The sequence below is a fragment of the Marmota monax genome, unplaced genomic scaffold, assembly GCF_021218885.2.
Source record: "Marmota monax isolate L192 unplaced genomic scaffold, Marmota_monax_Labrador192_F-V1.1 WCK01_AAM20220418_F8-fsc00456, whole genome shotgun sequence".
Classification (NCBI taxonomy): Eukaryota; Metazoa; Chordata; class Mammalia; order Rodentia; family Sciuridae; genus Marmota; species Marmota monax.
This window is the reverse complement of record NW_026694592.1, coordinates 291,315-310,217: the sequence shown is the minus strand read 5'-3', so window position 1 is coordinate 310,217 and position 18,903 is coordinate 291,315. Positions and strand designations below refer to the sequence as shown.

The following is an 18,903-nucleotide window of genomic DNA, read 5'->3' as shown; positions in this document are numbered from 1 at the left end:
ATTGATGATATTTTATTATTTTAGTTCTGACTAGTTATGTCATTTTAGTTTTGCAATAGGTGAAAATTGCTACAGTTCCTTTTGATAATAGAATGGTTCACACCTGTATCCTCTCTATAACTCTGTGTTTCCCTTTGAAAATGAGTATTTCTCACTTGTATTTCATCTAGTTTTCTGTTACAGTATTACATTTAACACCAATCAGTACCTATTCACTTCCCAGTGCATTTTGAGGAATCATTTCTCTGTTCCTCAGAGTTAGAATATTGATGCTGAATGGTTTTAGTCATAGTTTTATAAGAAATTTGATTAAATCACCAGGTAGTTATTTGTCTAAAGAGTTTAAAAAACAAAATAATTTTTCTTTTTCCACTTCAGAAGGACAATTAGGGAGTTCATCTACTAAAATCTGTAGCACTAAGAATATTTAAATAATTGTATGTTTTATTGCTTTGGCTACATGTTTTCATATTTGAATGTTTTGTCACTTTTTTCTTTATAGTTTCAAACTATAATTTCTTCATTGATATATTTTTTATTAGTAATCAGAAAGTCTAATTGCCAAATGTTTGGAATGGCATTTAGAAATCATTATATTTTAATGCATATGTTGATTAGTCAATTGAACCATTCCACCAGGACACATATTAAAAAAAATGCCATGTGATTCATGCTAAACATACATAGTTTCTGTCAAATTAAAAAATGTATGAATTCGTTTCAAAGATAACATCAAACTTTAGAACATGGAAAGTATATAACAAAGTTTACTAGATAACATTATGAGCACTAACACAAAATTCCTTAAAGCAATATTTTTTCTTGCTTTTCTATTGAGGGAAACAGAAAAAAGAAATAAAAGGAGAAACAAATAATTAATTTGATTCTCTATCATATGATCTCATTAAAGAATATGATTCCAGTTCTAAAACTTTCCATGTTTTTCATTTCTTTTCTCCTTTAGTTCTTTCTTTTCTTATTCCTTTCTTTCTGTTTTTATTTTTTTATGTCTGCTTTAAATATGGCAAGCTGTGATAGATTATTGAGCAGTATAGATTGAGAGATTATTCTGTTTGCTTGTAAAATGTAGGATATTAAACATGGGTTCAGATTCAGGTTCTGTGTATATAAAGCATGTGGAATCAAATACGTTCTGGGAAATGTGATATTCTTATTTATATGGATGATAGTGGTGTTTCCAGGTCAGAAATTCAAAACCACTACCAGTGGAAAGAAGTCCTACTAGTGGGTAGGTGTCAGGGTTTTAGCCCCTGGTTTCCTCCTGACCTGCGGGAGAGATAGGGAAAGCATGCCCGGACCAGGAGGAGCCAAGAAAAGCAAAGCTTGACTGGCCGCTGCGCACCCAGGCGCCGGCACCCAGACCTACCTTGCCGAAGGACAATCAGACAAGCTAGGGAGACAGGTCAAAGCAGGATCTTGTTTATTGAGGAAGTACACACAGCTAATATAATGCACAGGAGCCAATCAGGATAAAGGTCAGAGGGGTGGAGTGAGTTCACGTGTACACTCTTCCCAGGGTCTGTAAGGGAAGGCATGAGCTGCCCACAGGTTGGAAGAGTCCTGCACCTATCCTGGAGGTGGTCTATTTTTTCTGTCACCACCACAGCACCACCTACTGGCTGATCGCCAGGCGCCATCCCAGCCACATGTGCGGCCCCAAGACCTGGAAGCGGGCAGCAAGTCATGCCCTACAGGTATGGGTGAAGAGTATTTTGTAGAAGTTTGGGGAATAGACCTGGAAAATAGACAGTGAAAGTCTCGATTCAAGAGAAGCTACATATAATTAGGAGACACAAATTCCATGCTTAGATCCCACTGAAACAGAAAGATAACTTTAGATCGTATGTAGGGGTAAAAGAATCTGGATAGGTCCATAGGCTTGTTGGGTATTTATTCAAGTTTCAATTTGTGTTTTTAAGGGTGATTAAATAAGAAAGTATGTGAGCGATCAGAGCATTGAAACTGTTAGAGCATTTATAAGCTGTTCCATGAACTTTATGATTACTGTCTTATTTTCTTTCTTACAATAACATTATTAGATTAATATTTATCACTTTGCCTATAAAGAAGATGGACCCTTAGAGAGATAAATACTCAGTTATCAACAATGAATTGAAGTTACAAGTTTTTAAACTCTGAAGTTCACAATTCTTCTAATTTAACATGATATTAAAAATAAAAGCTATGGTTTTCTTTATATGCCACTCTAAAACAACATTATTTTAAATGCACCTCTAAAAAATCATAACATATATTAAAATGTCTATACTCATCAAGAGAAAAATGAGAAGGCAATAGAAAATTACCTAGCAGATCACTGTGATCAAATTATTTTATGATTGTATTACATGCACATTTGAACCACTGTCTGGCATTATAATAAGTGGGAGCTATTGTTGAATTATTTGAAAGAAGAAGGTTTTCACGTTTTGCATGAATAAAAAATTAGTCCAACTGCCTGAAGTTTTACATGTCTTTGTGTCAAAACCTTTTTAGTGTAACATCATTTTGAATTACATTCTTCAGAGGAAAAGACAGAATACATTTATACACAGTAAAACCATTTCTTTCGAGGCCAGTGCTCATTTACCAGAAACATTTCTCATATGAAGCAATTAAACAGCAAATGTGACATAAAATTATGAACTGAAGTGATATCTATTTGAATGTTAATGTCAAGAAAACATGTATTTCCTACATAAATAACTTAAAGGAGAATTCCCCAGACGAGCTATATTTGCTCATGACTCTTAAGCAGTTATGATAAAAAATCTTGCTTCAGATGAATTTGACATACTTTTTCCATTGCTTAAACATGCACAACATAATTTCTTAGAATTTACTTATCACAGTGCTTTATGGCAATGTGTATATTTATATGCATGTATGACTTATTAAGCCCCCATTTGCATCAATTTTCTTCTATAAAAGGAGATGGGAAAACATAAATGGCAAATGTATTTGTATAAAACTTATGGAAATAGTTTGTCATTTTACTGTTGATTTAAAATTGATTGCCCCAGGATTTTACAACTTTTCTCAGTCTGATGATGATGTTGACAACTATGGTATTGACTAATAAATTACTATGTTTCACACAACATAGAAATTGTTGTGTGACAATGATTTGGATGTTCCTTCTCACTTAACTCTTATAATGACTCAGTTTCAGAAATAAAATTGCAATGCTATATTGTTTAAAAAGTAAAAGAGATTCATCCAGGAACTCCATTTTTAAATCAACTCTCTCTCTAGAGTGGAAATTTATTTTTGATGCTTATGTTTACCCAAAAAGATCCTCCAAGTAACCCAGAAAAGTGTCCACAAATGAAACCAACAATACTGGATCAGAAGTGGAAATAACCCAATACCTACAAAAAGAACTCTATCTGAAATCATATGAAAAGAAAGTATTTTCTTTTAAAAATGTTTTGCATGAGAGTTATATGGCTCCTATCTATTACAATCAGGGATATCTCCAGAGGATCTTTATTTGTAAGTAAGCTACAAAAATATTAATGATTTCTATTATATGAATTTTAAGTGGCCAAACCATCAAACAAGCTGATCTAAAGTATATATATATATATTATGAAATCAAATTACTTAAGTAATGGAGTCAATTCAAGAGTATAAACATATACGCACATAGATATTTATGCGTTTATATATACATAAGCATACACACAGTCTCAGGGAAAAAAAATTCACATTTTAGGATAAAATAGAATATCTCCTGGCATTTGAGTTCAGAGAAGGCCTTGTACTACTCATCTGGATATGGTGAGGATCACTCAGTTCCTTTCATAAGCTTCCTTGTTACTCTCGAGTGCATTTTTTACACCTCACTTCCCATCTTGCCTGGAAATTCTGGCTAAGGGCAGGCGACCTGTTTATTCATCAAACACACAAAAAATAAACAAACAAAAACATAATAACACCCCCATAATATGCTTAATCAAAGCCTTTGAGCTTGGAGTAAGTTGGCTACAAATATTACAAAGTTGTAATATGTATACACTATGTATTTATGTTACATTATTGCAGAAGGGCAATGCCATGTGTTGCTTTTTAGATAAAATAGCTTTGATATGTGATAAGGACTGAAGTATCCAAGAGTGTAGAGAAAGCCCATAGAAACAGTAAGTGAAGCAGAGCCTGGAGATATTTCAATAACAGAATGGAAAGGACATGGGGATCTTCTGGACTCAAAAAGGAAGTTAAGTAAGAAGAAGAGCAATGATGAAATGACTTCAGCACAAAGATGGCTTTTGTGTTAATATGATGAACTTGATGGAGGGGAGAAAGCAAAAGGCCATTGAAAAAGGCTTTAAAATCCTTAAAAAGTGTCTTCAAAATCGAAGCCACAAAGAAATATTTCTAAGATACATAAGCAAAGAAGTGATACATGAACTCTCACACAAAAAGAAAAAAATAACTGAATTAAAGAAATCATTTTCTGTTTATCATTAGAATATGAAAAATCTTGAAAGGAAAATGAAGTTATGAGAAGATGAAGAAAAGCAGATCAAGTCTTTATTACTTAAATTTCTGACATTAGTGACAGTCTTTAACCATAGTTGTGAAAGAATCCTAAAGCTACCTTCACCTCCATATGGTTCACATTTCTCTACTTCATTTTTGCTTTATTATTGGTCTTAGGAGCTATACAGACAAAGAAACTGGATTTTGAAACTGTTTTGTTATTAAGAGCAACACCGAACCAAGTGTAATAGTAAAACCCTTGGAAACAAAATTTTGTATGTAAGAAATATACCTTATTAACAAATATTAGATGTAATAAAATATATCATTCAATGAAAAAATAATTAAAACTGCAGTTTTATTGAAGTAATGAGTTGAAGTAATTGAATAATGCAAAAATAATATAATTTTTTATTTGAACCTGCATAAAGAGAATAAATTTTTAAATTTCTTCCCTCAAGCACCAGTATAGATTTTTTAAGTAACTGACAATCACACAACTTGGAATAAAAACAGTGATAAACTTATGAACACAATATATATAAATGTACTGGATGGGAATCCATATCATTACAGAACAGTGGAAAAGTTGGAAGAAATGATATCTACATTGATTCCTGAAATAATATTCTTATAATAGTGTTAGTGGGAAACCAAAGCTATACTGAAATACTTACACCACTGCAAAACATGACATCCTATTTATCCTATTTAAAGGTTTGTATATATAGAACTATGAAAAAATGGAAGTGAAAAGACAGAAAGGGAAGGAAGGGAAGAAGGTAGGAGAAAGAGAGGGGGGTGAGAGAGAAAAAAAATCAAAGAATGCGATTGAAATCATTCCTGAAAAATAAATGATAGTCAATATTTATACATCAAGAGATTTGTAATAATAGGCTTGTGAAATATTAAGGCACTGGCAACTAAACAGGGGAAGTCCAACAGTCAAATGCAGGCAATAGCAAAAAAGAAAAGCCAGTGCATATGCACATGATTCATGATGGTATGATGGCCATTAAGAAATCAAATTAAGAGACAACTAGTTGGACTGTCAGTTAAGGAATTGGTTTTGGCTAAAAGAAACTAGACTCTGCTATGAGAGAGACCATTACAAAACTTCATCTCTTCCAGATTACCTTATTAAAGTCTCAAAAGGAAATTCATGAGTAATTAATCCTTTGAATAAATAGATGAGGTCAGCTGAATTTGAAAGTCTAAATATTTATTTATTTGTTTAAAGTATTTCTATATCTATCTATCTCTATATGTATATATATATATATATATATCTATCTATCTCTCTCTCTCTATATATATATATATATATATCTTTATTTTTATTTGTTTTTATGTGGTGCTGAGGATCAAACCCAGTGCCTCACAGGTTCAAGGCATGTGCTTTACCACTGAGCCACAACCCCAGTCCTGAAAGTCTAAATATTTATTAAAAGTTTGTTAGTTTGCTTATTTTTGGTACCAGGAATTGAACCCAATGGCAAACAACCACTGAGCCATGTCCTTGGCTATTTTTATTTATTTATTCATTTTTATATTGAGACAGAGTCTTGCTAAATTTCTTAGGGCCTCCTAAATTTGCTGAGGGTGACTTTGAACTCGTGATGCTCCTACCTCAGCCTCCTGAATGGCTGGGATTACAGGCATGTGCCACCATGCCCATATAGGCTCTTAGTTTAAAGATGCTCAATTTTTTTCTAAATCATAAGAAAATTTGTATTATTTTTGTGGAATATTTTGATAAAGTTATCTGACAATATATGTTAGAATTCTTAATGTGCTATATCTTATTTGATTAATCAGAAATTATAGGGATAAAGTCAACTAAAAGAAATGTTTACATGTTTACATATTTAATGGAGGATTTAAGGGAATATTAAATGCACTCTGTTAAGATGAATGAACAATGGAAAGTTATTGATGCACTTGAAAGGATGTGAACTCTTGCCAAGATCTACATCATGTTTATTACCATGTAACAGGAATAGTGAGTATATAATTCATATATATCGAATATATATATATATATATATATATATATATGTATAGTTTATAGAATGTGAAAGAGGTTTTTATTCTGATAATAATTAAGTAATATAAATGGGCTGTTGAAATTCCAATGCAATTTTTTGAAAAAAAATTATAAAGGACAATTAGATTTGTAGGGAAATATAGATAATGTTTATTGAAACTGTAGTTACTATAACTGCAGTATTAGATGTAAAAATTTATACTTGCATATGAGGTACTTTGTAAAAATGAAAGGAGAATCAGAAGTCCAGAGAAAAATGTAGTCAGTTTTCCTTATTTTTTTGCACTACAGGCATAGATAGAGTGTAGAAATCAATTAATTTTATCTTTAAAGCCTCATCCCCTTTTGAATCTTTTTATATCTCCTAATGATCTTTTTCTCCATATTTTCACTGACTGTGCTCTTTAAACTTTGAAAGTAGAAACCCTCCTGCTTATGCCGAACCCACTAAGTCACACATTATTGAAATGTACATGCTTCAATATGGCTGAAAGTATTAATTTTGAGTTATTTGTATTATAAAAGCTTGCTTACTAACAAAATATTGCTTCAGTTTAATTGATTTCAGGTAGTAAAATGATACCACGTGGACGAACCAAATAAAGTAATCATTCTATGGGTCAAAGTTGCCACTTGAATGGTCCTTCTCATAACCTAGAACACCTGAAACAGGTGTTGAACAGATTATCTGAGCTCATAGGGCACATCTCCCAGGACTGTGTTCAATGATGACACATTGTTGACTTGAAATTGGCTATGGTGGCAGTTCTTATGCCATAGAAGTTGACAAACACTAAAACTCAGGGCTTATACCTGCATTCCCTTCCTACTCAATATGTATGTTCATAGTCATACCCTACCAGGGTATGAATGGGAATTATTAGACATCATAGTTCTAATGTGATGATAAAAATATTTAATGATGGGAAAGATTTTAGAAGCATGCTACAAAATGTAAAGCAGTTTAGAAATGATTCCGAAAAATGTTTATTCTACTTGAAGGGTAATATCTATTTAAAAATGTCTTCCTTTCTTCCATATTCATGTCCATGGACTTTCTAAAAGCTTTATACATTTATTCCATGTTATTTCTGACAGAAAATAGTGTACTCACTCCCTGTGAATGATAGACATGACCCTGTCTCTTCTTGCAGAAGAGCATGAGGAAGCATTGCAGGTACCTCAGAGAGAAGTACTACAGGAGATTCAGTTAGCACACAATAACAGTAATACAGAGAAGAATTATGTGTGAGATCTCTGCTAGTGAAGACTATGGTAGTTGCGAAAATGATAATATGTGTATAGATTTAAACAATTTTATTGGATAAAAATGGTAGTATTTATTTTCTATCAATGGAGGATTTTAATTTATGGAACTGGAGAAATACTACTTGCTGAGACAATGCATATTAGAAATCTTTTGGGGGACATGGCAATCCTATAGGCTCTATGTGGAATACATCAAGATTGATGCCTTGAAGTTTTGGAACATCATAATGTTTTGCCAAGTATGAAACTCAGAAGTTGTATATAGAGAAATTTAAAATATATAAAAAAAAATAGTGTGAAGATAGTAAATGAAGTCAAGAGGATAGATGAAATTAACTAGAAGAGAAAAATCAAAGGGGCAGCTGGAGACAATGGCTCTTGACCATGATTGTCAATAGAACCTGAAGGAGTGTAAAAAATCCTGTTATTCAGGTCTAAACACAGAACCACTAAGGTAACTACTCTTTGGGTTATTCTTGGGCTGCAGCATTGTATCCAAATCTTTCCATATGATGCTAACATGCAGCAGCAATTTTATCTGATCTTGAGGACATAACAAAGGGCATTGGGGAGGGGACAGCTGTGAAGTGGGAAAAACCAGAACTCTATATAGAGAGTGTAAAAAGTGTTAGAAGTGTGCTTCAAAAAAGAGGGAATGATCAAGAGGGTTGAATGATGCAGAAAAATTGTTAAGAATTTAATGACAAAGAAATAAAACTGGCAATATCAGAGGAAATCTTTAACAGAATAGTGGCTTCAAAAACCAGCCTAAGTCTACATGTGGCTTGCTTGTTAGGTAGAAATAGGTCACAGTGACAATCAAGGAGAAATTATGTTAAAAAGGGGACAATAATTAAAAGAGTGCCTGGATTCAGTTTGGAGCAAAAGAAAAACTTTGTGAAATAATCAAATATAAACACTGTCTATTCTTGGGAATATCTCAGTTAAGAAGAATATTGATTGAGAAAACAGACTGTGTGATAAATTGTACCAGTATTTGCATATTGCTGGAGTTCAATAGTAAGAAGGGAAGATGAAGGATATCTCAATTGAAATTGGCTAAAAAGCTGGAGGGGGATGCTTACAGATGTAATAAAAGTTTATTATTGAAGTTTTTACCATGATGCTAAAATGCAGTGAATATCATCTAGCCAAGTATTGTCCCAAGTCAAATGTAGAATTTAAAATGAAAATGTCAGGATGCATTTAAGACTGTTTGAGTCATTAGTCAGAACAAGATATTTTGTGATTTAAAAAAAAAAAACAAAACACTTTTTATAGAGTATGGGGGAATAATAGAAAAAGTTTATGCAGAGGTATTCTTTGAGAGAGTGATGAAGAGTCCCCATATAATCAAAGTAAGGAGTGTGGTTGCTCTTTTCCTGGCCTCAGGTATGTGGAGAAGAGCCTCCCCAGCAACCAGGGCAGATCACAATGGCTGCTGTTATTTTCCCAGACAGGGAGCAATTCCTTGGGATAGTGTTTGCCATATGTTTAAGAATGTTGAAGTACCCAAGGAAAGCTGTTTGTAAAAATAATTACATGATAACAAAAGGAAGGGTAAAGATGTGGCTGCAGAAGGGAAAAATACCCAAGAGTCATTTTAAGTCCTACAAAGGAGATTTCCTCTAATTGAGAATCTGTGTGTGGAGTGCATCACTGAGGGATCTGGAGGGTGAGGCAGTGTTCTATCAAAGTAGAGGCAATTCCTTGCTCTTGGGGGTTGCAGGATGAGATGCTTCCAAGAGCCCTTCACTCATTGCCATTCAGATAAATCAGACCTGGAGAAGCAAAACTATACCATAAAACAAGGACACACCAAACCCCTAGCTTTGCTGTGTCCTACAGTTGGGGAGTAATACCTTGGAGAACTAATGGGGAACAAAAAACTGACCACTATATTGTAGTTACTGCTGCAGATGATGCTCTGGCTCAACATTGTTTTCATCCAAGGGAAGACATTCACTGAGGAAATGGAGAGGGGCAGAAGGAGAAAAAGGAACATGCTGTACCTATTCCAATAACAGGAATATTAGTGAGGGATTGTTTGCAGGTTTGGGAAAGTGAAAAATCTACATAACACCATTCTAATTTCATTCTGTGAAATACAGTTCACAGTCTTTATCTGGGAAAAGAATTAGTGAAGTTAGTAAAGCTGAGTTTGTGGAGAGTGGATTGGTTTAAAATAGAAATGAAAAGAGAATGGTAGTTACTTTAGCATCTGCATACTTTGCAAGCAACGAGGAAGGTGAATTCGAGGTTAATGATCATAATTTAAACCAATATCTAGCTGTCTTTCTTGTTTTTTCTTAGTCCTATGTCTCTGCTCTTTAGAAGATTAATTATGACTATTAAGGGTTGGCTTTTGTCAGATATAGTAATAAAAGAATGTCAGAACCAGGCACGGTGGCTTACCCCTGTAATGCCAGCAGCTTGTGAGGCTGAGGCAGGGGAATCACAAGTTCAAATCCAGCCTCAGCAATTTAGCAAGACCCTGAGCAACTCAGCAAGACCCTGTCGCTAAATGAAATATGATAAAGGGCTGAGGATGTGGCTCAATGTTTAAGCATCCCTGAGTTCAATCCCTGGTACAAAAAAGGTGGGGGCCATTGGAAATATGTGTAGGCCACAGGTTAATATTTTATTGAAATGATAAATCAGGCTTTTCAAGTGGATATGGAAAGGACAGGAACAAGATGCGAATCTATACAGATTAATATACCAGTGGTCCTTCTGATATTGGAGTTGATAGATCACAGTGGGAGTAGCTGAACAAAAAAAAATTATAAGGCAGGAAATTCTTAGCCTATTAGCTTTTTCATGTGGTTGTTTCTGTGGATTGATTCTATGGATTGATGGTTCTGTGGATTGTTTCCTATTAGATGACCTCACAGACCCAATATCAAGCTGGCTCAGTTCAGACTCTCAGTCTAAATATCACACATGAAATAGAATTATAAACATTGCTTCAGACCTTTGAGGTTGCCATGCTAGATTAATATTTGTGATTTTTCAATTAAATTCTTCAATGACACTAAATTGTTAACACTCCTATATATGTTTAAACTCATTTGAACGTTACACAATATATACATATTTTTAAAAGTAAGATGGGGAACTTCATAAATATGTACAAATTTATGCTCTTATGTAATCATTCAAAAGAAAATTATTGAATTCTGAAAAAAGACAAAACTATAAAAAAATCTGTTTATCCATTTTTATATTGTCTTCATCATCCTGTGGACAAAGCTACTAGAAGCTGCAGTTGGACCTAATCTCTTACCTGAATTATAGGCATGCTAAGTAATTAACTTACTATATAAATGTGATTTACATCTGGCCCTATATTGCTTTATTTGCATAGAACCAGAAGTTGTAGATGGATGAGTTCTTATCACTCTTAGAAAAGATTTGTTGATATCATTACATAGAATTTATAAAACTTAATCCATTAATTTTAGATGTATACTTAGCAATTCATGTACATGTATGTACAATTTAGAAGGGACATTTAGAACATTTGTAAACACTCGTTTCTCTTTTAGTTTTTGAGAACTGAGATTGTATTAGATATAAGCATTTCTAACTTGCACTCGATTTTACAAACATTTTGTTTTCCTTTCCTCTTCTGAGTTCTTTGAATTTCCTTTATTTTTTTCTACTATTGTATTTTAAAGGGGAAATAATTTAACTAAAATAGTTAAGTTGTTGGTGCCCAATCCTTGACATTTTAAAACGTGTTCAGCCTGCACTTTTATTAAGTCAATCATTGCTAGAAAATGCTTCTCTTTCAATTGATACAAGTTTCTCAATGGCTTTAGGTAATGATAAGTTTGTGAGCATATTTAAGATGAAAAATTTCAAAACTTTTTTAGAAAACTTATATCAGTAGAGTAGAATGAACACTAGTTCTCTTCACATTTATTGTCACTGGTCTCATAGACATTCTGAGAATGAGTAGGGATAGATTTGTCATTTCTGAGGTCCTATTTACAGATGTTTAATGTGTTTGGTTAAAGCCCAGCTTGAATTCAATTTTGTCATCAGAAAGGTCTTTTTTTGTGGACTTTATTTTTTTTAATTAAAAAACTGCTTTAGGATTTTGAAGACAGAGGACATAAAATATTACTAAACTATCAAAATATTTTGTTATTCCTGAATTCTCCAATTTTCAGAACAAGAAAATAAATATTTCAGTAAAATTTAAAATAATTTTTCAGCATTCTCTCACTTTCATTCTCACACATTTATATGCAGATTTATCTTTCTTATTGTTATTCATATAGAAAAATATTATAATGCATATTCATGGGGACATTATCAATAAAAATATTATTTCAACTTTAATTAGTAGTAATGGATAATAAAATTATATATATATATATATATATATAATATAATATATATATATATTATATATAAATACTAATATATATATAATACTAAATTTTATTTACTATTGTACCAGTGAATTTTTGAAAATAAATCTACACAGTGAATCAAAATTATTATTACACCAATCTTACAAATAAAAGAATCAGTAAATATTTTGCCCAAGATCACAGAGATATAGGTAAAGTTTCTATAAATTTCTTCTTTTTTTTATTTACAAAGATGTTGTTTGCTCTCTTGGTATGTTCTTTACATACTACATTATTTGTGTATTATTACATTTGCTTAAGAAATCAAATCATATGCAATTAGGTGCAATTAGATGGCATTTCAAGGAAAAAGCATACAGGATCATTCTTTAAACAATTCTATGTCTAAATCTAATTATGTAATCTACAGTTAGGTGATTGTGTATGTATATGCATATACACATTCTGAATAATAAATGTAAACTTTTTTTAAAAAAATAGTATAATTATTTAGGTGGGCTCAAGGATACAGTTTTGAGTTCTTAAAATGTTTAATAATTCTTATCAATTCTTAAACATTTCATATTTCTAGCATTCTAGTATTTAAATTTTTATTTGTTCTTTTTAGTTATACATGACAGTAAAATATATTTTGACATATTATACATACATGGAGTATAACTTCCCATTTTTTTGGTTTCCAATGTGTAGTTATAGTGGTTGTATATTCATATAAGAACATAGGAAAGTTATGTCCAAATTATTCTGTGGTCTTTCCTATTCCCATCTCTCCCTTCCCTTCATTCTCATTAATCTAATCCAATGAACTTCTAGTATTTTTAAGCACCAATTATTACCTGTCATATATAAATGATCTTTATAAATAGTTGAATGTTGAGCTCTTACACATTTTTTTGTTATCTGAAGACTTATTGCTTTAAATATAAAATGTATTTCAAAAGTAAATTTGTAACAATTTATTTCATATTTTTAAAAAATTTTCACATTGCTGAAAGTTTTCATGATATTTATAATTTGTTCATTCATTTAATATATTTGGTTATATCTTATATTTTCTCAGTAAGTTAAAACATTATTTATATTCTTTTAAGTAAATATATCTCTCTTGATAGTTTCGTTAATGTTTCTGAATTTTCTAAAAGGGAAAAATTGAAGGAAAATATATAAATTTGATCACTAAAATTCCACTTTAGATCATTACCTGTAATATTTCTTCGTTCCCAAGGGATTTGGGGAAAGCATCATTTGTGCATTCGATGAATATGTAAATATATATTTTACTGTGTGTACAATCTCTTGTCATCTGTTTTATTTCTTAATCTGTGTTGTACAGGTAGTGCCATTAAGATGTTTCATATGCATCAAAAGTAGGACACCCAGAAGATGACGACAGTGTAATTTCATAGTACATCATAAACTATTCAACTTTGGCACAGTTGAAGATTACTTCAGAGTTCTGAATTAATCTGAATGACCCCAGCTTTATTGCTGTTGAGATTCTAGAAATGATAATATGTCAAGTCATTGAAAATAAACCGACAGAACCTAAACAATCTGACATGACTAATGCACAGCTTCTCTGACTTTTTCCATACTCTGTAGCCTCTATTACCAGCTGCAGTATTTTACAGAGCAATGCTTGTCTTAATGAACATGCACATCTTTCATCTTATTGAAATATATGTCTGTTATGTAAAGAACAGAAAATCCACTGTCTGTGTATTTGAGTTTTACATGCACTAAAACCTCAATGCACAGAAGAAATGTAAGTGATAAATAATTTCTTTACTCTATTATGTCTTAATTTTAAGGGATACAGATTAGTCAAATGCTGTTACATCAACCATATGTGGACAATGCAACTCTGAATTTATCACAAGTTTTCCAAAGCCATTAAATATTAATGAAATTTGTGAGAATGCTCTGAGATGACAATTTTCAAAAAGAACTGCTTAGATAACTTATAATTTATATTGACAGAGTACTACAAACGATAGCTATCTTCACATTTATTGTTAATGGCCTCATAAAGTGCTCTTTTTTAAAGCATAAAATTCATATCATGGCATAGTGTCTTCAAGGGGGTTATTTCATCTCTAGTCTGCATTACTTGGTACCCTTCAAAGTTTAAAGTGCTTTTTCTCACAATAGAGGGTTTCAGTTCTGGCTAGACTTTCCATACTCGCTAACCATTACCCAGTAGACATGACTCTAGGCTTTATTATTTTTCTCGATATACAATTTATTTATTTTTGCTTCTATACTTTTCAAATGAAAAGCTACCTTATGAAATCTAATACGCAACTTGAAGCTGCTCTCACTGAATATATTGGAAGGTATCTGAAGAAATACCCTATGCTCTTTATATCCTCCTATTTTCCTAAAGATATCATCCAACACCTGCCCTGCACTCCTCAGGGAGGTATCCTCACCAACCCAACATGCTGTTGCTCTCAATTTTTAGCCCTTTACTTTGTAATGTTTAACAATACATTTCCTAACTAAATATCCTAATAGAGGGAGATTTATAGTACTCATTCAACTTAAACCTCCATTTCTCTATTTTTTCAGCAAAAAATTTAAGCCTCTAACACTGATGGACCATGAGATTGGACTGTGACTAATCATACTGTCAGTTTAAGGCTTTTATTGATTCTTCTGATTTTTATCCCAATCACACAGTGAGAATCAAATGTTGTAGACTCACTTCCTAATAAATCATATTTCCATTTAATAGACATTAAAAATTTAAAAAGGAAGTGAAAAATATCTCATATATTCTATGCTCGGTTCCTTTTCTCTGAAATTTCTCTCTGAGAAGTTGAGTAAAACTTGAGTGACTATGCCCCATGCCTTACTGCCACACTAAAAATAAATTCAAGCATCTTCATGCTTGCTCAAAACTCAGGAGTCCCTCAATTCTGTACTTATTGAGAAATATTTGTGATCTGAAGAATGTAGGTGGCAATGGTCACATTAATTTCTACTAGGTACTTGTCACTATTTGATAAAAGACAGATTGCCCTTGAATGTCCCACTTCCCACTTTATCCTTCTTGGAGACAATTGGGAAACATTTAATCCTTTCATTTTTGATTTTTTTTATTTGATCTGATGGCCTAGGTTTCAAACCCTGCTTAAAATTTAGTGAACATTGAACATCTGGCAGCAACTGTGTTGTTTGGCAAATAAAACCTAATGAAAACATACTAGTTTATGAGAAATGGCTACTTTGATCAATTACTATGACTTTCATTAAATAGGATTCCTTCATAAAGTCTATATTAATGCTCCAACATCATCACTAGAAAGTTTTATTATCTTTTGTTTGTATTGTACATTTACTTATTTAAACTGTATAGTGTATTCTTTTAGAAAGTCATCTTACATGTATAATACTAAACAATTAATTACTTATACACAATTATTTTAGGTCACTATAAACTATACCTTCTAGCAGGACACAGTGGCTCATGCCTGTAATCCCAGCAGCTCAGGAGACTGAGGCAGGATCATTGCAAGTTCAAAGTCAGCCTCAGCAAAAGCAAGGCGCTGATCAACTTGGTGAGACCTTGTCTCTAAATAAAATACAAAATAGGGCTGAGGATGTGGCTAAGTGGTTGAGTGCCCTGAATTCAATATCTGGTACCAACCCCAAATATATATATATATATATATATATATATATATATATATATATATATATATATATATATATATATATACCTTTTTTCTTGTGCATCAAATAAACAAGGTATAGGTGGATATTTAGCCCTCTTAAGACGGAATGTGTGTTCTATTGAGGTGATGGTCTTTCGATGTCAGTTAAAATAAGGCAGATTTCAACATAATGTACAAGAAAAAAAAGTGGGAAATATTTGGGAGGTAGAGGGTAGCTGGCAAGATTTAACTGTTACCAGGGCTGATGAGATTACCAAGTTTGGCAACTGATTGTGAAATAATTATATATTCTATAAAAATAATTGGTAATGAAAAATGAAGTGACTTAATTTACAAACAGGTATGATTAATAATTTTTCATGCCATCTTGAAGCAAATAATTATAATTTTTAAAAGTAATTTGTTGAGTGAACTTCACCATGCAAGAAAAGTCTTGAGTGCCTTTATAACTCAATATCCACATATGTACTAGAATTCTAAAAGAACTTAATCACTGCACTTGGTTTGTCCATGGGAAAGTGACATTCAAAATTTATTTATAGAATTTGAAACTGGAATTCCAGTATCAAAATTAAAACATTGAACTTCTTCATTCACTTTAGCATCTGCATTTTTAATTTCCTCCTTTTCTTTTCCTTTTTTTAAACTTTGATTTGAATGTTATTGTTTAACCCATTAATATTCACTTTGATGAGATGTTCAAAAAATAGTATGTCCTACTTATTTTCTTCATCTCACACTTTAAATTTTTGACAAGGTTTTAAATTACCTCTACTATTTTTCATAGTCTTGGAATATTTTCCACAGATAAGTATTCTTTTTTTTTTTAATTTTTTCTGATCCAGTGCTTATTTCATGTAACGTAAGTATTCCATTTGGTGGTAAAAATGATCATTTTAACTTTTTCTCCTTTAATGAGAAAAAGAAAAAAAAATGGGGAGTTCAAACTTTATGTACTCAGTTTAAATATTAGAAAATATGCCGAGTTAATATGTATTAAAATGAGCTGACGCCTGGCATGTGCGCATGGCTCTGGGTTCGATGCACCACATATGAATAAAGATGTGTCAGCTGAAAACTAAAAAAATAAATATTAAAAAAAATTATCTCTCTCTCTCTCTATTTCTCTCTCTCTCTCTCCCTCTTTAAAAAATGAGCTCAGTCTTTGTCTCCAATATGCTTTATTTAAATTCATCGAGGTAGAATTTTGTATTAGTGTACAGCTTATCATTTCAGTTCATTGTAAGATACATTCAGTCATTGTAATGATTACTTTCTGGATACATAACCTTCACATTCATAAATAACTATCCATCTATCTTTTATCTATTTATCATCTATTTATTAATTATATATATCTTTTCGTTGTGTTTTAGATTCTATTTTATTGGTATTGATTACTTTGGTAACAATTATGAAGACTTTTACCCTCACATATAAGGTATACTTTGATATCAATCATATTAAAATATTTCCATATAGTAATTTTAATATAGCACACTCTATTATTTATAATACCCATTTAAAAATCAAAAGCAGGTCTACTGAAGTGAAAATGAAGTTATTACATATAATCATAATCCTTAACAGCAAATTGCCTTTGCATTTTGCTCTATAATGTTCCGAATTTGATTTACTTTGTGCAGTCTACATTTTTCAAACCTGATAATCTTTCTTTACTAGTTCACTGTCAATGCAAATTACATATATTTTATCAGGCATCTTCCATCTGAAAGTTCCTGAATCTTCTCCTGTTGGCTCAGCTATTGGAAGAATAAGAGCTGTGGATCCTGATTTTGGACAAAATGCGGAAATTGAGTACAATATTGTTCCCGGAGATGGAGGGAATTTGTTTGACATCGTCACAGATGAGGATACACAAGAAGGAGTTATCAAACTGAAAAAGGTACATAAACAAAGGTTTTGACAGTTTACTATCTAATAATAATTAAAGAAAATGAAAGGGTATAAGCAATTTTGATTTTCCTTTAATTAGTAATATTTTAAATAAAACATTAAATGTTATAATTATGAAATATTCACTCCCACAGATAGTGTTATTCTATGATTTAACAAATATGGATTTATATTGAATAATGAAGCCTAATAGTTTGATTATGTACTTTTTTAACACTCTTATCAGAGTTTAATTTCTAATTAATTTTATAGAAATAAATGTACACAAATGATCAATTTAAAAATGACAAACAGTCAATAACTCTTATCCTACCAAAGTTGATCTTGACATTTCATGACTTTTTGGAGAAGACAGAGCATAAATATCTAAGTTAGCACATTATTGGTGAGAGTTGATATCACAGTGGCGAAATACTATTGTGGGTAAGTTTTATTCAGTGCAGAAGTGGAAGAAATAAGAAAGGATAATAATGGACTTGAGAATTCTGTCAGAAAAAAGCCTACAGAGACTTTTACTTTTATCAGTTAGGAAGTAAGGCTAGAAATATCCCAGTGAAGAGACCATTGAAATAATCCAAGAAAGAGATTTAGATGCTAATAGTAATGGAGATTGAGAGAATTGTGATTCTGGCCAAACTTTAGAGAAAGAGAAAGAAAGGGAGAGTGGAAGGGGCAGCAGAGGAGGACAGCAAAGTTAGTCGGACCCTTGAAACAAGTCATTACTTGCCCAATATGTAGTTTTGTCTTTTATTGGGTAGTGGCATATGAAGGAGTGTGTAAATGTGAGAAAGAAACCTGATTCCACTGTACGCATGTAGATTGCTTCAATTATAATGAAGAAAACTATGAATTTTGAGTAGTGAAATGTAGCAAAAAAGTGAACCTCATTAAATTTAGGTTTTCTTTCCCCCTCTCCTTGTACAATGTATACTCTCTTAAACTCAAACTGCAGTACATGTCACGTCTGTTACTATTTATGATCATTTCAACCCAGAAGAAATATTTTTGAAGTCAGTGCTATTAATCAGTCTTTTCTTTTCATATTTGTTAGGAGCTCTGAATTTTAATAAGAAACACTATGAATTGTAATGAAAATCAT

At 31.9% G+C, this 18,903-nt stretch overlaps 1 protein-coding gene across 1 annotated transcript in view; it reads left to right on the top strand.

The window, feature by feature from the left end:
* Cdh12 (cadherin 12) overlaps positions 1-18,903 on the top strand; it is a gene marked incomplete at its 5' end in the record, with an annotated part of 195,156 nt that overhangs the window by 109,142 nt on the left and 67,111 nt on the right. The window contains 1 exon segment of the mRNA XM_058571854.1: positions 17,606-17,793. Within this exon segment, the coding sequence (XP_058427837.1) occupies positions 17,606-17,793 (188 nt within the window).